Source organism: Dermacentor andersoni, chromosome 2 (assembly GCF_023375885.2).
Source record: "Dermacentor andersoni chromosome 2, qqDerAnde1_hic_scaffold, whole genome shotgun sequence".
NCBI lineage: Eukaryota > Metazoa > Arthropoda > Arachnida > Ixodida > Ixodidae > Dermacentor > Dermacentor andersoni.
In genome coordinates this window covers 53,537,811-53,561,352 of record NC_092815.1, presented here as the reverse complement: position 1 = coordinate 53,561,352, position 23,542 = coordinate 53,537,811, and the positions used below count along the sequence as shown (strand labels likewise).

The 23,542-nt window shown below is 49.8% G+C and overlaps 1 protein-coding gene across 1 annotated transcript in view; it reads left to right on the top strand.

The window, feature by feature from the left end:
* The window catches only part of LOC129387711 (uncharacterized), a 29,829-nt gene extending 22,868 nt beyond the window's left edge, over positions 1-6,961 (top strand). The window contains exon 3 of the mRNA XM_055077157.1: positions 3,471-6,961. Coding sequence (XP_054933132.1) covers positions 3,471-3,644 — 174 coding nt within the window. The 3' untranslated portion in view covers positions 3,645-6,961. The remainder of the gene's footprint in view (positions 1-3,470) is intronic.
* Positions 6,962-23,542: the final 16,581 nt, after the last annotated feature.

Here is a 23,542-nt window from a genome sequence, read left to right as displayed (position 1 = left end):
TTCAGTCGAAACCTCAGCAGTCATGGAGGCATTAAGGAATCGGGGTGTAGGCGAGCCGTATGTAAAAATACTGAAAGATATCTATTGCGGCTCCACAGCCACCGTAGTCCTCCATAAAGAAAGCAACAAAATCCGTATAAAGAAGGGCGTCAGGCAGGGAGATACGATATCTCCAATGCTATGCACAGCCTGTTTACAGGAGGTATTCAGAGACCTGGATTGGGAAGAATTAAAGATAAGAGTTAATGGAGAATACCTTAGTAACTTGCGGTTCGCTGATGATATTGCCTTGCTTAGTAACTAAGGGGACCAATTTCAATGCATGCTCACTGACCTAAACAGGCAAAGCGGAAGGGTGGGTCTAAAAATTAATCTGCAATAAACTGAAGTAATGTTTAACAGTCTCGGAAGAGAACAGCAGTTTGCAATAGGCAGCGAAGCACTGGAAGTGGTAAGGGAATACATACTTAGGGCAGGTAGTGACCGCAGATCCGGATCATGAGACTGAAATAATCAGAAGAATAAGAATGGGCTGGGGTGCGTTTGGCAGGCATTCTCAGGTCATGAACAGCAGGTTGCCATTATCCCTCAAGATAAAAGTGTATAACAGCTGTGCCTTACCAGTACTCACCTACGGGGCAGAAACCTGGAGGCTTACGAAAAGGGTTCTACTTAAATTGAGGACGACGCAACGAGCTATGGAAAAATGAATTATGTGTGTAACTTTAAAAGATAAGAAGATGGCAGATTGTGTGAGGGAACAAACGCGAGTTAATGACATCTTAGTTGAAATCAAGAAAAAGAAATGGGCATGGCCAGGGCATGCGATGAGGAGGGAAGATAACCGCTGGTCATTAAGGGTTACGGAATGGATTCCAAGAGAATGGAAGCGTAGCAGGGAGCGGCAGAAAGTTAGTTGGACGAATGAGATTGAGAAGTTTGCAGGAACAACATGGCCACAATTAGCACATGACCGGGGTAGTTGGTGAAGTATGTGAGAGGCCTTTGCCCTGCAGTGGGCCTAGGCAGGATGACGATGATGATGATGATGATGATCATGATGATGATGATGATGATGATGATGATGATGATGAAACGTTATAACCTATGCGACCCGAAGCGTTCCTGAAGGCGGTGCAATGTCGCACAGCTTCTGCGTAGCTTTAGCTGCGACGAGGAAAGGACTGGAGAAGGTGGGCCAATGACGAAGGTAGTGCTGTCCAACACAGCGCCGCACAGCGGCAGTTGCAAGGAAAGTGCCTGGAAGGAGGCGACGAATGCTTCGCATTAAAATACATCTGTGCCGTTGATGGGAGCCTAACTCACCACCGATCGGTGTGATACTTGATCTGCTGTATATCGATTAAGTTACAGTGATGGCTGCCAGCATACATAAAGAAAGATCGATTGATACTGAATTATTGAAACAACACTACAGACAAGTGAAACACATTCGAAAAGCAATACCAAACACTGAATAGGCGTAATTACTGCACAGCAGAACATGCGGTGCTCTATAAGCACAAATTATTAAACCTGAGATACCTGATATACATGCAATTTGCGCTAGTTGTTGATATACCATTCATTCGATTGTTTCTTATATAGTACTATCTACAACACTAAGATCTAGCCCGGAGAAATTGAAACAAGCACGTTAATATGCGCATTATTGTTCTTGACGTCACAACCCCAACGGTTGTAATTCTGCTGGAGTGCATAGTGAATAAAATGCCCCGTTGTAGATGAGCCTTTGTGAGATGGATGGTACCTCAGTCCTGTAGAAAAGAGAATGGCGCAAAGTCACGGTCAAAAGTCTAGTAAGGGGCAAAAGATTAAGAACAACGGGTGCCATAATTCTTTTTCTTATTCGAAGCGTAGACAAGCAGGCTGAAATCAAGTGGCACAACCTACGTGTACTTGTTCGACCAATGTAATGCATTGAAACATCACATTAAAGGGCTGCGCTAGAAGATATTTTTAATTTTCTGTTACGCCGTGGTCTCTAGACTTTTGCTCTCGTATGTACTATCGTGAGAAATATGAGCGGCAACACATGAGCGCCTGTACGGGCAATACGTGGCGGCTGCCGTTCAAAAACAAAGTGGAAAGAAGGGCGCTCTTCTAATGACTGTTGGCACTCCCACCATACCTCTCTTTAAAGTGCGGAACTTCGCATCGCCAGCGCACATTGATAAAGGTGTTTGATATTGCGGTTACTGATAACTTTGTGCAGCGAAGCGTGGCCAATAGCAGCACTGTTTTGAGGTGTAAACATTCCAGATCTATTCCCCTGGGAAATCTGTCCGTTTGTCAGGAAGGCTTGACACGATGCGCTCCATACGATATACATCAGGTCCTATGGGGGAACGGAGGAACGCAGGAACGGGTTCCTAAGAGCTGCGCTCCCAAGAAAAAAAAAAGCATGATTGAAAAAAAAGAGTGACTTGCTGTACTTTACTTACACGTAACCTTCTTATCGGCTATCGGTGGCCAGTGAAATGCCGTAAGCTGCCGTCTTCGACAAACGCAGGCGCGGTGGGAGTGCCAGCTGCTAGCGGAAGAGCGTCCCCCGTCCTTTTTTTTTCGGCAGCGCCATCCGCGTATCGCTCTAACTCGGTTTCGAGGCTATTTGCCACGCGTTGGCGTGTTCCCGCTTATATAGCTCACGATAGTACGCATGTACTTCTGCATAACATCCTTGACATAAGAGATGTGCCGCTAAATATTATGCGCTCAGTATGTTATACAAAATATATCAATTTTTTCGGGACGCCTCAATTAAAATGCAGTGTGAATTCAGAAGTGCTTGAAATTTAGCATCACCGCTCAACAAACCAACTTCACTGTTTATTTTTTTCAGCATATTGGCACGTGTACATATTGACGCGGCAACCGTTTTCCACCGGCTAACAACTTCCATAGAGTTATTGAAGTTATTGATTGAAGATGCGCCTTCATATATCGTAACATTGTCGAATGTTGTCGCCAATTCAATAGCGAAAGAGTCCTGTCTAATCAGATTGCGTGCGCGACGGCAATAATTATGTACACGCTGGCACTCGCAGCAGATACACTCGCAGCAGTGTACGATGAGTCATGTATAAATGGCCGACGCATTTTACCCTTACTTCTGCTTTGTGTATTGCTGTTTTTCTGGGCACGAGTATGCTAAATAAATAGTTTAATTTTAACTAGCGCATTTGGCATATCGATTCCAACGTCACCGCAACGTGATAATATCTGCAGCCGCTTAATATTCACGAAGGTATTCCTGGCCCCTTTTTTTTTTCATTTCTTTTTGCCGAGGACAGCTGAATATAGTGTTTTGTGCTATTGTAGTTGGACCGGTTAGACATTGCGACACGTTAAACGACTGCGCCAGGGCTCTGTTGCCGCCGTCCGCCTCTTCTTTACTTCGCTTGCACCACTCTCTCTGCTGTGCGTACAGCATAGTAACATTCGTCCAGGTGGCGACGTTCGCCGACGAGTACGCGCTGCAGAAGCGCATGAACCGCACGTACGCGGACCAAATGGCCATGGCGCCCGTGGCCGTGTTCGACATCGACCTGGACGACTTCGCTGGAAACTGCACTGGCGTCATGTCACCGCTCATACGTGTCGTCGCCACGGGGCCCGGCTGACTTGTCGGTGACGACGGGCGACGTGCAGGGATTGATTGACCAGGAAGCGGCCTCACTCCCTGGACGAGACACGCCTCGCCGACGGCGCGGCTCAACAGGCGTGCGCGGAAGCAAAGGGAGTTGTTCCCTAGGTTAAATGAGCCACCTCGAATTGATGGCTCGAATTTGCTGTCCTGAACAAAAATTTGGTGTCATAACGTAGGTGCGAGATAGCACGGACGATCTAGTTTTTTTTTTCTGCGCCTATAAAAACGCTTGTTCGACTTAAAAGTAGCGCATTGGCTTCGTTGCATGGTGCGTGACAAATCAGGTCTGAAATGGGGGAGTAGGGGAGTTTGTTGTGAAGATGAAGCCTGGCCGACGGTGATGGTTCAGACTCGCTGGATCATGACCAGAGCAGAAAGCGCATATTCCATCGAAAAGGCGCCTCTAGCGACTGAAAATCCAGGCGGGATCACCATTTATAGAAATAAGAAGGAAAATACAAAAAAGAAATCGGACTTCGGTGATTCTTCCGGCACTGAACTCTTTCGAAGTGACAGCATCGTTTTAAGAACAACTGCGTCCTTGTGGTGCGCACACCGTCGCCGCCTTCCGCCACAATATTGCACGCTGTGGCCTACGCAATGGGTGCGCAGGTTCCACCGCTGTTGCACACTAGCGCGGTGTTTAAGACGCCCTGTTCGCATTTGCACATTTTTGGCAAGAGCGTTCGTTGGTTCACCATCGTTTGTCATGGGCGAAGTATGCTTTTATTCTCCATATTGTGATGGCAAATTCAAGGAAGCGTTTAGACGAAGGAATTTCTCCCTGGTGTTCCCGACCCCCTGCATGATAAGAGAGAAAGCAAGACTTACTATTGTTTTTTGATGGAAGTTTGAGACAGGTTCCCTAAGTACGATAAGTTAGACCCATATGCCTTCACGATTGTGTGGGACCGTATGACAGTTTATGCGTGTTCTACGAGAAATACGAGTCTGTACGTGTTATACAAGAAATGTTCGTACCAACAGATTCCATCCAGTCCTGATTTCTAACGTATTATCAGCAAAGGCTACCGTCCAATACCAAACAGCACTTACGACACGTAGTGCTGTGAATTACTTGCATGTCAAGGAATTTAGAACATTGCCGCTTCGGCAATGTGTTAAACATGACCGTAGTACAGCAGCGTAACTCAATCGGCAACAGAAAAATGTTTTTAAAAAGATTGGCCGAGCTGCAACAAATTTCAAATAGCAAAGTCGATAGGGTACTTCCTTCTAATAACACACGCACTTATGACATTTAGACGGCACTCAGTGCTGCGGTATAGTATTCTGGTCCACACCAAAACACTCCTTTGAAGCAGCAGCGAAGTGCTATCATTGCGAAGGGTCAATACCCAAAATTCCTTCGTATGTACATAGCACGCTTTGCTCGAGGCAGCTGATGTTTCTTGTCGCATTCACGTACATAGGTATAGTTACCATGCCCACTTCCCCTCATACTCTCAAAAGTGCAGGGCAAGGTGCTTGTTCTTAGGTGTTATTGATATGATATAAGGAGTTGTTGACGCACAATTGAAGACGCCGGCTACTCCTTAGCTCTTGAAAGAGTCTAGCTTACAACATACAGGGTACAGGATTACATGCCTGTAAAAAAAGAAAAGAAAAAAGAAAAATACCACGTGACGTACCCGCTTGCGCGCCCTGATTGCAGTGCTCCCAAACTGTCCGCGTACAAAAGAACATAGCATTTAGCAGAGCGTGCTGCCGCTTAAAAGGCGACAAGGCAGTGACGAATGCGTTGGCTGTGCGATTTACGCTAGCGATGTGCTTCGCTCTCGGCTGTTCATAATAGCGATAAGCGGACGCAGCAGCGGCACACCCGGCTATATTCTATGCTCGTTTGTGCGCGGAACGCTTGGGAGCATATAATTTTGGCGCAAGACTTGGCAAGACTGTGCAAACCAGCTATTAGGTCGTGTAGAATGGCGTTACTCACTTGAACCCATCGGTTTCATCCGACTGTTTTTGTTTCATTTCCTTGCGTGTTTGTTCAAAGTCTGGCGTGCGCTTCACTTCAAATTTTGCGCGACCTAGCGCATGGCGTTCTTTGGCGAAAGATGTGAGTGGGGACTTTTGCTTATCGTGAAAATTTACGCTGCGGCATCCGACGCGCTGTGCCTCGTCGTGACGATAAATGCGCAACGCTCCGCGAAGAAACGTCGCGACACAACACAGGCTCTGAATGTCCGACGTACAGCAAAATTAGTAAGTTGAACGTTTTCTAATAATGTTGGACAATGTTGTCTTTTTTGATACCTGTTCGACATGAATTCATGGTGTCGCGCGGAATTGCGAATGATATTGTGAAAAGGTTTCGCATATGTTGCTATACATTACGACTATGGGATGGCCATAGCACTTTTCATCCAATGAAACATGTTTTGTTTGGTCACTTATATTGGTCGCTATATTTTGGACGAATAAAAATGAAGTTGGTTTTGGAACCTTTGTGACACTGTCATTTATTTCCATCCTATTCACTCACTTTCATAAGGAACCTACTGGAGCAAGTGTCGTCAATAATAGCCTAATTATGTCCACATTAAGACATACGCCACTCCTATAGTTTATGGAGACAGTGGCACTTTAGATGAGGTGAGTCTTATCTCGCTTCAGCCTCAAAAAAAAAAAAAAGTGGAGGCTTATCAAGGTTAAGCCCAGTGGATGCTTCGCATCCACTGGACTTAACCTTAGCGTATCCTTAGCGTTTGGAGGCATCTTGACCGCATACACGCCCGGCGCAAAGACGCTGGCGTGGTTGCGGGCACAGAGACTGACGCGACGGCGGGCGCGCGCCGCTTCATCCCTGCCGCGACGTCACATATCACGTGATGCAGCGATGGTGGCGCCGCCGCCGCGTCGCGCGCGAGGCGCGAACCGAAGCGTGGAGGCCTCCGCCGGGCGACGTCCGACGGCGCGATATGAGGCCCCATCTGCAGCCGGTGTGACGTCATCACGTGACGTCACATCATGTGATCTCACTTCAGGGTCAATGGTGGCCACCGCCGGGAGGCGACCGACGGCGCGATATGAGGCCCCATCAGCAGCTGGTGTGACGTCATGTCACGTGACCTACTTGAAGGTCACTTGAAGGCCAATGGTGGCCACCGCCGGGAGGCGACCGACGGCGCGATATCAGGCCCCATCTGCAGCCGGTGTGACGTCATCACGTGACGTCATGTCACGTGACCTACTTGAAGGTCACTTGAAGGTCAATGGTGGCCACCGCCGGGCGTCGCGCGAAGGCCCGAAACCTACGTTAATATGCTTCGCATAATAACTGTTGGCGTAGCGGTCGAAATGCCGGACGCTAAAGAAATTGAAACATTCGCGCCAAGGAACATAACACCTTCACGTCAATGCCATTCCCGGTTGTGACGTCACTTTTTAACTTTTATTTTTTGCTTGCTGGTAGCTGTCCCCCCGATACGTACATGGCGACGGTTGCAATTAGCCGCCGTTTTCTTGACATGTGGGCTACTATGGAAGCTTCCCTACCAGTTTACATATACCTTGTAAGTTCGTGGGTCCTGAGTTCCTGGGTCCTGAGGTCGTGGGTCCGGAGTTCCTGAGGAGTTCGTGGGTCCTGGTGGCATCCTCGGCCCGCTGGACGGCCCATAGTTGATCCTCGAAGGCGGGGCTTCCCAGCGCGTGCGAAGGCTGTTGCTGGAGGCCACGTTCTCGTTATTGTTATGTGTCCGTCGGCATTCCCCTAATATATGCTCCAGAGTGGCTCTGATCATTAAATTCTTCTACATGCCTAGAAGGGTCTTTCCACCCCCTCACGCCAAGCTGAATAGGGCGCAAGCCGTTTCGCTTAGGCTTCTGCAGACCAGTACGTATCCGTGTCTGTCCGTTCTTCACGAGGCTTACCCGGACGTGTATCGCGACGACGCCTGCCCCTCCTGCGGGCAGACCTCCACTCTAGCGCACATGCTGTGGGAGTGCGGGTCGACATACCCCAAGTTCATCAAGGAGGAGTGGGACTCGCTTCTGCGTAACCCCGCTGTAGAAAAGCAAATCCTGGCTGTCCGGCGTGCCCGCGACCGGGCCGGTGGCCTAGACCTGCCGGTCCCGACGTGGGACTAGCCAGGTGGGCGACGAGTTCGCGTCCTCGCCGGACCTGCAATAAATGTTTCTTCACTCACTCATTCACATGTGTCGCATTTGTCCGTTTCATATATTTATATATATATATATATATATATATATATATATATGATGTGCTCAACCAAAATTGACAAAAAAAGCAGTCTGTCGCATGGCGGCAGTTACAAACTAGGACATCCGAATCCTGCGCTCTCGCACATCATATATATATATATATATATATATATATATATATATATATATATATATATATATATATATATATATATATATATATATATATATATAACTGCCGCCATGCGACAGCCTGCTTTTTTTGTCAATTTTGGTTGAGGTCTCCGGAATGTGCCCCTCAGTAACCTGTAGCGTTTCGTGATGTCATTATATGTGGTCATTCCCTCCTCCCACTCCCACTCATTTATCGCACCGTCACGTCCGGACGGAGCCGGGGCGACACTTGCGACCGCGGCTCAGTCCGTAAGCCATCGGGCCGCGTCATGTGCGACGCTGTTGTTGCCGTCCTCAGCGACGGTGGGAGCGGGTGTCGTTGTGATGTCTACTTTTTGCAATTTTTGGCTTCTGGGAGAAGAATGCGTAGTGCCTCCAGTAACGTTTATTACTGCCGTCTGAGAATCACTGACTATCACGGTTGCGTCATTCTCAGCTACTGCGAGAGCTATGGCTACTTCTTCCTTGTGGTGCGTGTCATTGCGCACGTCTTACACTGTTTCTCGCTATCGATTACGGCTGCCGTAAACCCCCGTTTGCGACTGTATCGAGCCGCGTCCATGAATACTGCGTCCTTGTCGCTGCCGAATTTCTTCTGTATCTGCGTCGCTCTGTTCTCTCGTCTGTCCTCATTGTGTTCTGGGTGCATGTTCTTTGGTATGGGGGGTATTACCATTGTTTCCTTCGTCTCTCTCGCTATGTCTACCTTGACACCGTGCTGTGTATGGTAACGTATGTCTAGTGTCTTTAGGATGTGTCTGCTTGCTCTAGTCTTAGGGAGGCGTTCATATTGTGCCGTGCATTGCGCTTCAATGAGTTCGCCTATCATGTTGTTTAGGCCTAATTGTAGCAACTTGTCCGTGCAGGTGCTGATCGGTAGCCCTATGGCTAGTTTGTATATTTTCCGAGTGAGGCATTCTAGTTTGACCTTTTCCGCGACCTGCCATACTCTCATCCCGCTATGTTTGTTTGCTATCCTTCTGATTAGCCTCATGATTTGCGCCACACTTCCCTCCAGTCTTCTGAGGGTTTCTCCATTGTTGCCCTTGGCTATGATGAGGAGCCTCAATGCCTTGATCCTGTCGACCTTGGGTATGGGTTTCCCATCGGCCATCTTTAACTGTATCTCATATCTATAAGTCAGATCTTCCCTGTAGTTGCCTGGTTTGCGACCTCTGCGAGTCGGTCTGTACAGCAACAGCACCGATTTCTCTGCCGAGCAGGTTAGCCCTGTCCCCTCTAGGTATCGTTCGATTGTTTCGACCGCTGTTTGAAGCGTTTGTTCTAGTTGCCCGTCACTTCCGTTTCTCACCCATAGGGTGATATCGTCTGCGTATAAGGTATTATTGAGTCCCTCGATTTCTTGTCGCTTGGCTGGCAGCCCGAGTAGCACCAGAGAGAATAGCATCGGTGATAATACCGAGCCCTGTGGCGTACCTGCGCTGCCTATCTTGATCTCCTCCGAAACTAGGTCCACTATTGTGATCTTTTGCCTTTCTGCCCGTTAGGTAATTGCGTACGTAATCGTACGTCTGTTTTCCCAGTCCTAGTTCTCCTACTCTATCTAGTATCGTTGCATGTGTTACGTTATTGAAGGTCCTTTTAGGTCGAACCCGAGAATTGCCTTTGTCCATCTGCCCGAATCTTCTGTGATCTGATGTTTTAGTTGTAACAGAGCGTTCTGCGCTGAGAGGATTCTCCTGAATCCTATCAACGTGGGTGGGAGCACGTCCCAGTCCTCGAGGTAGGTGGCTATCCTCGCTAGGACCACGTGCTCCATTAGTTTACCCACCCAAGAAGTGAGAGATATGGGTCTCAAGTTCTCAATCTGGGGTCGCTTGCCCGGTTTAGGTATTAACCCGATTTGTGCCGTCTTCCACTCTTGCGGAAACTGCCCTGCCTTCAAGCATTCGTTAATGTATTATGTTAACTTAGTTATAGACTCATCGTCCAAGTTTCTTTGCGTTTTATTCGTTACCCCGTCTAGTCCGGGTGCCGAACTTGGTATTGTGTTTCTGTAGGGCTGCCCTGACCTCTGACTCGCAGATTTTGTTGTCTAATTCCTCATTTTCCTGCCCTGTGTACTCAGGGTGTGTGACGGGCATTGCTTGCGAGATTTATCTTTTCTCAATTTCCTTGAGGAAGTCCTGCTCTGTCCCTCGGTCGCTTGTATTAGCCGATTTATATTTTGCCTAGGTGCCGACTTGGTCCCGTCCGGGTCTAACATATATCGAAAGATGTTCTACGTTTTTGCCATTCCTATCTGACTGTCCATGTCGTTGCATTTTTTCTCCCACATTTGTCTACGTAGCTGCTGGGCGTACTGTTCTATGACCATGTTCAATTTGGCTTTCTTTCTACGAAGCCGCCATTTGTGTTTTTGTTTTTTCCATCTCTATTGCAAACCTACCTTAGCTTCCCACATGTGTAGAAGCTTATTGTCTACGTTCTCTAAATGCGCCACGAGCAAATGAACGGGCCCATCGACTAGCGCGCGCCACGCTACTATCCGCGCTGTCGAAACCGCCCGAACAATTAGTGAACAACGTACCTGAAGACAGGGAAATACACAGTCAGTGGTACGATCCCATGGAAGCAATAGCCGAAGCCAAGCGCCACCGACGCAGCTATCTCTTCACTACGTCCAATCCGATGGTCATTCCTCCCCTTCCCTCCCAGGCTGTTACTCGTCGGCAGCAGGTTCTGCTCCGGCAGGTACAGACTGCACCCTCCTTACTCCCTTCCTCGTGCAGCGTTTTCGCAGAAAGGAGGACCCTCGTCGCCTGGAATGTTCGCGTGCGGGTACCTGCAGCCCCTGCAACACCAGGGCGGACCTCGAACACTTAATCTGGGACTGCCCGCTGTATTCTGGCCCCAGGCAAAGGGCCCTTGCTTCGCTCCCAACGGAATGGCGACCAACCTCCCTACAGACCTGGGCGCTAGCGAGACACTGCAGTGCTGCTACCGCCAACGAGCTCTGGCGGTCACTGTACGAATTCCTGGATGATCCTGAGGCTCCAGCCACTGGGACCAGGCTTCTTCATCTCGAACGTACCAGCGAAAGCATCAGACCCCATGATGTAGATAATTAAGTCTCCAATTATTTCCCTTACCTCCTCACTCCCGCCACTCCCCAAACCAATTCACCGCAGCCCTTTAAGGGCAAAAATGTGAATAAAGACGTGTAAACAAACAACAAGCCTTCGGTGGAACCGTTTTCTTAGCTGCCGCCACATCTCCCTTTAGTTTTTCGGTCCATTCCTCAATACCTTGTGTCGTGTCGTCGGCCTCCTCCCTTATTTTCCTGAATTTGTCCCAGTCGACAATTTTAAGTTGTATACACTTTGCCTTGCGCGGTCCTGCCCTTAATTTTATTTCTTGTATGTTGTGATCGCTCCCAAAGTCGTGTTGCGTATTTGTCCACTGCGTGTCCACCATGTTCTTGGTGAATGTTAAAGCTGGCGTAGTACCCGCGCAAACGCTCTTACCTATTCTCGTGGGAACAGATGGGTCGGTCACGAGGGTCAGGCCTTCCTACTGCGCGTCTAGCCAGAGGTTCCTGCCTTTTTGAGTTTCGATTTTTTAGCCCCATGCCGCGTGTTGGGCGTTAAAATCGCTTCCGATCACTTCCGCTCGGTTGTCCGCTATCGCTAGGGTCTTTTTAAAGAGCATTCGAAATTTATGTTGTCTGCATTTTGGACTGCTATATATATTTATTACAGAGAAGCTGTCCTTCGTTTTCTGCGGCGGTATGAGTTCTTGAAGAATGTGATCGAGTGACTTAACCTCCGTGTCGTGTTGCACGACCGAGTGATTTCGCTTTACCAACGTCGTTAGCGCCTTCGTCTACACTTTGGCAGTACCAAAGGACTTGTATCGCGAAAGTTTTGCCAGCCCGTGCGTTTCCTGCATCATTATAATATCCGGGTTTTCTTTGTGTTGAAGGTATTGTTGCAAAATGCATCGTTTTCGATCGTATCCTCTACGATTCGATTGCCAAATCGTGTATCTATTTCGTCTGGCTATGGCGGCGTTACTGGTTTTCCAATCCCTCGGCGGTGTAGGGGGCCTAGTGTACGGCTTGGTGGCTGTCTTAACCGGTCCCCCCCAACTTGTTTGCGGTCCCCATATTGCTCGTTTCGCTTCGAAGTCAGCCATAATTTGTTGCACTTGCTGTAGCACCGCCTTTCGTAGCACCTCAATCTTTGCCTTTATCTTTGCCTCAAGCGTCACTTCCAGTTCGAGTTTAGCTTCAAATTTGGTTTCGTTATGTTTGATGCTGGCTTCGATTTTCTGTTCAATTTCCTCCTGTCTTTCCTGGAGTATCGTGGCTGACTTGGGTTTCTTTACTCCGGTTTGAATCGGAGCCTTCTCGGTTTTACGTTTAATGGGGTGAGTGTTACGTCTGCTTCCATTGCTGTGTCTTTTTCCTCCCTTATAGCTCGCGAGGTTTCCTCGTTGCGTGACACTTTCCCGCTCCTCAAACGGTCGTTCTCTTCCCTGAGTTTTCTAATTTCATTCATAAACGCAACATTGCTCTGCCTGATCTGCGCCGATTCTCTCTCTACCGTCTTAACTCTATCTTGAAAAGCAGCCTCTGCCTCCCCAGGCGCCCCGGAAGCCGCGTCCGCCCAACTCACCTGTAAGGGTCCCGCGGCGCCGTTGACGTTGCTGTTTCCTTTTGGGCTCTGGGATCCTCTACCCCCTTGTGCTCTGGGATATCCGGTATTACTGGTCTTGGGTCTGGATCTCGATCTGGACCGCGATCTCGATCTGGTTCTGTTGTTGGACGTCGAGCGGCCCCTTTCCCTTGCCTGGAGCTTGGGGAAGTCTTCCACTCCGGATGCGTCCCTCGTCCGATGTTCCCACCGTTGTCTCCAGTATTCCCGTCCTGGCCTGTACAGACTTTCAGCTTCCCTTTCGTAGTACATCGCTTCTTCCTCTCATCTGGCTCGTACGGTAAAAAGTACGGTAACAAGTACGGTAACTTGTATCTGGCATTACATCGTCTATCCGCCGTAGGGTAGTCTTTGCCGCCGAGCTGGCAATTCGCTGCGCACTCGAGGTCCTGCGGCGGGTTCTCCATCCCGCAGCCTCTGCCTATCCTGCTGTTCGGGTTCGGGCAGACATCGGCTGTGTGACCAAGGCGTCCGCACTGGTAGCACACGTCTATTTGCTTCCGGTATGATGAACACTTGACCAGTGCCCTTCCGTATCTCACGTATAGTTTGGTACGCGATGCCCGTCGAAAAGGATGATGACGTTCTTGGTGTTTCCCATCCTTTTGGCTATAAGGACCGTCGGATTTCTTGGTGTTACTAGCATCTCCACTATTTCTCTAGGAGACACCTCGTGCGTTGCTCATCTTATCACTCCCTCAGATGTATCCTCCGGAGCCGACTCGTATGCGTTGGCTCCGAACTCCTTGTCACCCATCCTCAGTCATGTGATAGTCCTGTATTTTTCGGCGCGCTCTCCGGATGGCATGCTGATCACTAGAATGTCCTGTTTGTAGTTGGCACACACCGTGTCATCTTCCGATTCCTTCTTGGGGATTCCCGCGGCGTTGGCGACGCGGTAATCTAGACGATTGGTCCCATAGTTGGTGACCTTGAAGCCGTAACGTGGGCGCACTATTGTCGTGTACTCCGCCTTCGGCAAACAAGGCATCCTGCTTGCCGCCATGGTTTGTCTTGCTCTCTGTCCCTCGCTCCCCCTGTTATTGAATGCGTTCTCCCTTAAGAAGCGCGATGCCTGATCCTTGGTTCCGGGAGATTTTGTCTGCTCATTGGCACATCCTCCTCTTTTCAAAACACGCCAACCTGCCTCGTCCTCCTACGCTTCTCTCGTTATATCCTCTCCTTCCACGCTCACCGCTTTCATCTTGCAGTTTTAACCCGGAAAGAGGCGACCTCGGGAAGCTCAAGCCACCAGCTTCGTTGAGCCAGGCGAAAATAAACGGTCCACCTACTTAAGAATGATATCAGGGTGGTCCGTGGAACTTCCAGTTCCTTCTCGATGATAAGGCCCGGTGAATTCTTCAAATGTATGCCGAGAAGCATTCAAAATGCGAGGAGAAAGTTAATATTGACAAGTGTACTTATCTTTATCGGGCAACCACGTTTCGCCGCTTAACAACTGTAATCGCACAGCGAGGGACGCGCCTGCATGTATCCGACGTTTCTGGAAAGTTATCGACGCTTCTATCCGCGTGTCTGTTGTCGCCGAACCTTGTGTTATCAGATTTCATCGCGTGACGCGAATGGTGTAGAACTTTGTGGAAGACACGCGGGTCCCATCAGTTAATCTGGAACATTCGACGACTGATCTATAAAAGCCGACGCGCTTGACCCGCTAATCAGTTTTCCGACGATCGCCGACCGTGTTCGCCGCTATCGTTGTGCTCTAAGTGTAGCCTGTTTTTGTGGGCACAGGTTCGCCCAATAAAAGCTAGTTTTGTATTCCACCGTATTGCTTCTTTCTTCACCGTCACTACCACGTGACATCTGGTAAAGGTGCTTTTCGTCCATGTACAGGACGCCCCCGACAAGCCGTGATCCCAGCCCAGACCACAAACAGAACACCAACGTAGTCCCGGACCACCGAGCAAGCCGCCGTCTTCAACAGCTGCCCCCGGAGCACGGACTTCTACCTGAGAAGACCAAGAAGATTTTGGCCAAGGCAACCGCAATGGCAGCCCCAGCGTTCCCCATCGTGCTGCAGCAGCCCAGGGAACCACCAACGTTCCGCGGTTCCACATTTGAGGACCCGGAAACCTGGCTGGAAACGTATGAGAGGGTCGCTACGTTTAACAACTGGGCAAGCGACGACAAGCTACGACATGTCTATTTCGCATTGGAGGACGTCGCCAAGACGTGGTTCGAGAATCGAGAAGCCACCTTGACGACGTGGGACCTCTTCCGAAGCGGCTTCCTGCAAACATTTCAAAGCGTCGTGCGCAAAGAGCGAGCCCAAGCTCTACTGGAGACAAGAGCGCAGCTGCCGAATGAGACGATCGCGATTTTCACTGAGGAAATGAGCCGTCTGTTCCGCCACGCCGACCCAGAAATATCCGAGGAGAAGAAAGTACGTCTACTGATGCGTGGTGTAAAGGAGGAACTTTTCGCCGGTATGGTAAGAAGCCCATCGAAGACCGTCGACGAGTTTCTTCGTGAGGCGACAAGCATCGAGAAGACACTGGAATTGCGGAACCGGCAATTTGACCGACGCACCAAGCCAGCAAGCTACTCCGGAATTCAATCACTGGCCACGGACGATTTATGCGAGACCATCAGGGCCATCGTGCGCGAAGAACTGCGCAAGGTCTTGCCATCGTCGCAGCCTCAAGTGGCCTCGATCGCCGACATCGTGAAAGAAGAGGTGCACCGATCGCTAGGAGTTCCTGAGGTGCAACCACAATTACCGCAGCCCCAGCCAGAAGCGATGACTTACGCCGCCGTCGCACGCCGTCAAGCTCCCCCTCCGCGACAACGCCAGGGCCCTGTAACGCCACAATTCCGTCGTCCACCGCCGCCGCCGCCAGCACGCCCACCCGTCGCCCAGCGCACCTACGCGAGGAAGACGGACATTTGGCGCGCCCCCGACCACCGCCCGCTCTGCTACCACTGCGGCGAAGCCGGCCACGTGTACCGCCGATGCCCATACCGCGACCTGGGATACCGCGACCTCTGATAACACAAGGTTCGGCGACAACAGACACGCGGATAGAAGCGTCGATAACTTTCCAGAAACGTCGGATACATGCAGGCGCGTCCCTCGCTGTGCGATTACAGTTGTTAAGCGGCGAAACGTGGTTGCCCGATAAAGATAAGTACACGTGTCATTCGTGACAATATCAACAAGGGACTGAAGCAGGGGTGCCCTTTATCCCCACTGCTGTATATGATGTATACATGGTGAGGATGGAAGTAAGGATATAAGTGCTTAATCTCTCATGCAAACAGGTGGGTATAGTAGTAGAGCAGCAGCTTCCAGGTTTGTTTTATTCAGACGACATTGTGTTGCTAGCTAACAAGCAAAGTGATATGCAGCGTCTGGCGTCTGCAACGTCTGAACATCTGTGGACAGGACAGCGATAAGTTAGGTTTGAAATTTAGCGTCAAGAATGAGGTGTTATGGTATTAAATTAAAGCAGTGAACAGTCAGTGACAATACAAGGCCAGGAAATACCTCAAGTAAAGGAATACAAATAACGTGGTGCATGGATAAACGAAGGCAATAGATATATGGAAACACAGGAAGAGACAATAACTGTAAAGGAGAAGAAAAATGCGGCCATAATGAGACACAGAGCGCTTGGGGATACAGTAGGTACGAGGTGCTCCGGGGTATGTGGCAAGGTGTAATGGTTCTAGGACGTACATTTGGAAATGCAATTGTTTGCTCGAAATTAGAAGTACGATCAGGACTCGATGGCAACTAAAGGTCAGTGGGAGGACTCGTATTGGGCGCTCACAGGAAGACTACAAATGAAGCTGTGCAGGGGGATATGGGCTGGACATGTTTTGAGGTGAGGGGAGCTCAGAGTAAAATTATTTATGATGAACGACTGAGGAATATGGAAGAAAGTGAATGGGTGGGGAGCGTGTTCAGGTATTTGTACATAAAGATAACATTCATTCACAGTGGAGGAAAAGAACTGGGAAACTTACCAACAAATATACGACCTGTATGGTGAGCAAGATGGCAACAAAGAACGTCAAGCAGAAAATCAGAGAGGTCGAGATAATCTCATGGGTGGCGGCGGCGGAAACGAAACCTGCTATGAGTAACTACATAAGAGGGAAAAACGAAATCAGGAAAGAAACAATTTATGATAACTCAAAGAGACGCTCTTTACTTTTTGAAGCGAGATCAGGATGCCTTAGGAAACAAGCTTAGAAAGCGAGATACAACAAAAAGAAGCAGCACGTGTTTGCTGCGGCAAAGCTAAGGAAAATTCATTACCTGAACACATAAGTAAAGTCCGCCCAACTCTTGGCCAATCCCTGTGAGTGGGTACGCGCCAAACTCATCAAGGTCATCATCATCATCATCATCATTGTAATCGTCAACGCTGCAGCATGTTCTATTAAAATGTGAAGATATTTGTCCAGCGGTCGATTTGGGGACTCCTGGCCTCCATGAAGCTCCTGGGTTCAGCGAGAGCAGGGGGAAAGGAAACATTTTCGCAGTAGAGATTAGTAAGGTGCGATAGGCAGATTGGTGGAAGTAGGCAAACGACAAACGACGGAAGCGTACAAAAACAAAGTTCAGAATAGGGGTTCAGAAAGTTTGAATATGGAAATTCATGGAGGGCTTTTTCCTTTTCTTATTTCTTTTTTAACATAAGGAGGAAATTAGGCAGTATAACAACAAGAGCTTCGTGGCCCAACCACCACCCCGTTTCAAAAGGGGACGCTCATACCATTCATCCATCCATACAACGAACAACAATCGCGCTAAGTAAGCCACAGGATGTCTATTCTACCGTCAATCTGCATAAAATCGAGAGGTGTTCCCCGACATATATAACATATAGAAGCTTTCTATTAATTCAGCGAAACGTTCGCATCACGATGCGTTGGATGCGACGTAATGTTTTCATTGTTGTTTTGGTTCTTCCTATTATTGGAATAATAATATTATCAATAATATTAGTAGTACCAGTAGCAGTAACGGTATTAGCCGCAACAATGCTAGTAGTAGCAATTATTATTGTTGTTATTTTCGTTTTTATACAGTCATGGAAGTGATCTGTTGCTCTGCGGTAACAGTGGACCATAGGCGACATGGTTGAAGTAGAGGAAAAGAAACGAATGCAACCTTTGAGATCGAGGCACTAGAGCACCGAAACCAATAAATAGCGAAGACAACTTCGCTTTCATTGATTTCGGGGACCTAATGGTACTGCGGCTTCTGCTGCAGAACACGGGCAGCAAAGCAACACAAATCTTCTGCGTTACAAATATTCATGCATTCTCTAATCAGCAGAGGTAGCACGAAATGAGAGGGCGACAGCACAAGTTTTATATATATAATAAACAGCAAACTGCGAAGAGAAATACTGCTCCCGGACGAGATCAGCTCACAAATGCTATGATCCGGAATCTGAGCGACGAGCACCCAGAACAGCTTACCCGGTATTTTAATGAACAGATATGGGAGAGGGGCGTAGTTCCACAACAGTGGAAGGAGGCCAAAATTGTGCTTATTCCGAAAGCAGGAAAACCTCATGATCTACAAAATCTCAGGCCGATATCACTAATCTCCTGTCTTGGCAAATTATTTGAGAAGGTGATCCACACACGTCTCACGTCTTACATTGAAGACCGCAACCTATTTTCCGCAAACATATTCGGTTTTCGCCAACATTTTTCGACACAAGATGTTTTCCTGCTACTTCGCGAAGAAGTTCTTTGCAACACCACGGTTGGTGCGGAACATCTCATCCTGGCTCTTGATTTGAAAAGCGTATTCGACACTATTTCACATGAACTTATCTTATCCGAGCTAAATGACATAGGTTGTGGAGAAAGAATCTATGAGTACGCCCGCTCTTTCCTGACCTCTCGCATCGCGACAATAGGCATTAGCACTACGCGCTCAGACCCTTTTCCCATGCCCAATAGAGGTACACCGCAAGGGGCGATACTCTCCCCCCTTCTTTTCAATATCGGCATGAGACGCTCAGCCAAAACACTCGACGTCATACCTGGGCTAGGGTACGCGTTATATGCAGACGATATTACCCTATGGGCAACCAGCGGCTCGTTAGGACAAAAAGAAGTCCTACAAAAAGCAGCGACTGTTGTTGAAACCTTCGCTCGCAGCAGTTGAATGAGCTGCGCTCCCGATAAATCAGAATTTATCACGATACGAGGTCGAGGCCGTCAAACTCACGAGCCGGTGAACCTCTTTCTAGGAGACAGCCAGATAAAGGAGGTCCAGAAAATGCGAGTCCTCGGACTGTGGCTGCAAAGCAACAAACGAGTAGACCACACCATTAAAACCCTTAGGACTACGGTGAAACAGATCTCCCGTATGATCCGTAGAGTAACTTATCACCGAAAAGGTTTCAAGGAAACAGAGACGATCCGGGTCGTTCAGGCTTTTGTGCTAAGTCGTCTCACATATAGCCTCCCTTTCCAGGACCCCACGAAAATAGAACTAAAGGGCCTAGATGCGTTGATTAGAACGTGGTACAAAGCGGCTCTCGGCCTACCACAGGGAACCTCTACTGAACGCCTGCTGGCCGTCGGGATTCACAATAACTACGAGGAGCTACGGGCAGCGACGCTCATATCTCAACGGGAGCGGCTTAGCTTAACCTCCTCTGGCAGAAAATTACTTTGCCGCGTGGGTTAACCTACTCGTCCACAGTATGCGGGAGAATCAAGAACTCGAATCTCTGCCCAGAGTCCTTCGTGAAAGGATCACAGTAGCCCCAATCCCTAAGAACATGAGTCCGAAATACCACCGGGGACGTAGAAGTGCTCGAGCTCGAAAGTTAATGCAGCAATACGGTGGAAACCCGGATACAGTCTACACAGATGTCGCTCGATGTGGTGCTTACAAATACGCCCTCGCAGTGGTAGGAGCGGCTGCAAAGCAAGGGCTTGTGACTTGCGCCACGGCTAGAGTTGCATCTGCGAATACCGCAGAAGCTTCAGCCATTGCGCTAGCTAATAAAACTAAGGACGCTCTGGGACAATCGTCGATAACCTAAGAGATTCGGAAGTCGCATGTAGACTATTCCTCACCGGGAGGCTACCATACAGCACCACTCACCTATTAGGATCCAACCTAACGCAGAAACACATGATCATCTGGTGCCCGGGTCACGCAGGACTCGAGGGCAATGAGAGAGCAGACGGCGCAGCTCGTGCTTTTGTCAACCGAGCGGCCGACCACTCTGACGAAAACCCCTTTTTACCACGAGACATCCTTGAGCACCAGCGGCGCGAGCGAAGAAAGTACAGTCCACCACACCCTGACCTATCCAGGCAGGACTCTTATGACTGGCGGCGAATACAGACGCACACATTTCCAAACCTTTATTTGAAAAATGCCATTCACCCAACGCTGTACAGCGTTCGCTGTCCCTGGTGCGGAGGCCGGCCAACTCTCGCCCACATTACGTGGGACTGCCAGAATAGGCCCCCCAAAATTAATACACCAAAAATAGCCGGCAAGCTTTCCGGAAGGAAGCAGTGGGAGACTTGGCCCGCCAGCGAGGATCGGGAGATGCAACTAGCGCTCCTCGACCAAGCACGGCGGACCGCTCAAGCCAGTGGGGCCCTGCTTTAGGGGCTCCATCCACTCGCTTTCTGCATTTTTTTTTCGTTTAAATAAAGGTTTTGATAAATATATATATATATATATATATATATATATATATAAACGCAGAAAGTAGTAAATGCGCGCCATATGTAACATATAGAAGCTTTCTATTAATTCAGAGAAACATTCGCATCACAATGCGTCGGATGCGACGTAATTTTTCATTGTTGATGTGGTTCTTCCTATTATTACATTAATAATATTGTACACGTGTACTTATATTTATCGGGCGACCACGTTTCGCCGCCTAACAAATCTTATCGCACAGCGCGGGACGCGCTTGCATGTATCCGAAGTTTCTGGAAAGTTATCGATGCTTCTATCCGCAGTCTGTTGTCGCCGAACCTTGTGTTATCTGATTTATTCGCCTGACGCGAATGGTGTAGAACTTTGTGGAAGGCACGCGGGTCCCAACGATTAGTCTGGAACATTCGACGATTCTGTATAAAAGCCGACGCGCTTGACCCGCTGATGAGATTTCCGACGATCGCCGACCGTGTTCGCCGCTATCGTTGTGCTATAAGTGTAGCCTCTTTTGTGGGCACAGGTTCGCCCAATAAAAGTTAGTTTTGTGTTCCACAGTATTGCTACTGTGTTCTTTGACGTCACGACCACGTGACATCTGGTGGAGGTGCTTTTCGTCCATGTACCGGACGCCCCCGACAAGCCGTGATCCAAGCCCGGACCGCAAAGAGAGCACCAACGTAGTCCTGGACTAGCGAGCAAGCCGTCGTCTACAACAGCTGCCCCCGGAGCACGGACTTCTACCTGAGAAGCCCAAGAAGATTGTGGCCAAGACAACCACGATGGCTGCCCCAGTGTCACCCATTGTACTTCAACAACCCAGGGAGCCCCCTACCTTCCGTGGAGCTACGTCAGAGGATCCTGAAACCTGGCTCGAAACCTTCGAAAGGATCTCGACCTTCAATAACTGGACCTCTGAGGATAAGCTACGACACGTGTACTTCTCCTTGGAAGATGCCGCGAGGACTTGGTTCGAAAACCGGGAGTCCACCCTAGCAACATGGGACCTATTCCGCAGTAACTTCCTGAGGACGTTCACGAGCGTTGTCCGAAAAGAAATGGCCGAAGTTCTACTGGAAACCCGAGGCCAACTACCCAATGAGACCATCGCCATCTTCACAGAAGAGATGACCCGTCTTTTCCGGCACGCCGACCCGGAAATGTCCGAAGAGAAAAAAGTGCGTTTCTTGATGCGAGGCGTAAAGGAGGAACTTTTCGCCGGAATGGTAAGAAGCCCACCGAAGACCGTCGACGAGTTTCTTCGTGAGGCGACGAGCATCGAGAAGACACTAGAATTGCGGAACCGGCAATTCGACCGCCGCACCAAGCCAACAAGCTACGCCGGAATTCAATCACTGGCCACGGACGATCTGTGCGAGACCATCAGGGCCATTGTGCGCGAAGAACTGCGCAAGGTCTTGCCATCGTCGCAGCCTCAAGTGGCCTCGATCGCCGACATCGTGAAAGAAGAGGTGCACCGATCGCTTGGAGTTCCTGAGGTGCAACCACAAGTACCGCAGCCTCAGCCAGAAGCGATGACTTACGCCGCCGTCGCACGCCGTCAAGGTCCCCCTCCGCGACCACGCCAGGGCCCTGCAACGCCCCAATTCCGTCGTCCGCCGCCGCCGCCAGCACGCCCACCCGTCGCCCAGCGCACCTACGCGAGGAAGACGGACATTTGGCGCGCCCCCGACCACCGCCCGCTCTGCTACCACTGCGGCGAAGCCGGCCATGTTTACCGCCGATGCCCATACCGCGAGCTGGGATTGCGAGGCTTCGCCGTCAACGCACAGCGCCCGAGGGAAGGTGAACGCCCTCGTGACATCGCCGACTACCTCGCCGCTACTCAGTGGAGCCCTCGACGACCGTCCCGTTCGCCGTCACCAGGCCGCTACCTGTCGCCACAGCGCCGACCATACACTGGCCCAGCCCGGGGCCGGTCCGTCAGCCCATATCCGGAAAACTAAAAGCAGCAACCGATGGAGGTGCGGTTGCTGTTCGTCGAACTGACGAAGATCCTCCGCCGCCGACGAAGACGCCGAAAAGCCTATCTCGACGACATAACAACGACGACACACCGCCGTCCCGACGAAGTCTAGCAGGAAAGAACACGCTGACGAAAGACCACCTAACGACGCCACGTACCAACCACAGGTCAACGCGACGCAGCCGTGATCCGACGCCGAGGCGTAACTGCAACGCAAGACAAAGAACCACCGACCTCGACGTGCTTCTCGACGGCCACGCAGTCACCGCCTTAGTAGACACCGGAGCCGATTACTCTGTCATGAGTGGACCCATCGCAGCCCAATTGAAGAAAGTTAAGACTGCATGGGAAGGCCCGTTAATTCGGACCGCTGGAGGACACCTAATCACGCCGAGTGGTATCTGCACGGCAAGAATTACCATTCATGACCGGACTTACCCTGCCACCTTCGTTATCCTGCAACAGTGTTCACGAGACGTCATTCTCGGCATGGACTTCCTGAACCAACACGGCGCAATCATCGACCTGAAGTCGAAGTCAATAACGCTGTCGGAAGATCAAGCGATACCGCCGGAGAGCTGTCGTAGTCACCGCGCCTTGAGTGTGCTCGAAGATCAAGTGAGCATCCCGCCTCACTCCAGCATTTTTATTTTGGTCGGCACCGAAACACCCGCTGACGTAGAAGGCGTCATCGAAGGCGACCAACGTTTATTGCTCGACCGTGAAATTTGCGTCGCAAGAGGGATCGCTCGACTGCACGGAGGAAACACGAAAGTGTTGCTGACAAACTTCAGCCAGGAGTTCAAGCACATCAACAAGGGCACGACGATCGCATACATCGAGGAAATTCAGGAAACCAGCGATGCCTTTGTCCTCTCGGATTCTGTTGCATCTACCCCGACGACCGTAGTTCCCGAGCCAGACTTCGACATAAATCCAAGTCTCCCCGTGATTAAGCAGCAACAGCTCAGAAGTCTGCTTCGACAATACAAAGACTGCTTTTCGACGTCATCGAGGATTCGACAAACACCAGTCGCAAAGCATCGCATAATAACCGAAGAGTGCGCTCGACCACTACGCCAGAGCCCTTACCGAGTTTCGACGCGAGAACGCGAAGCTATAAGACAACAAGTCGACGAAATGCTGCGCGACGACAT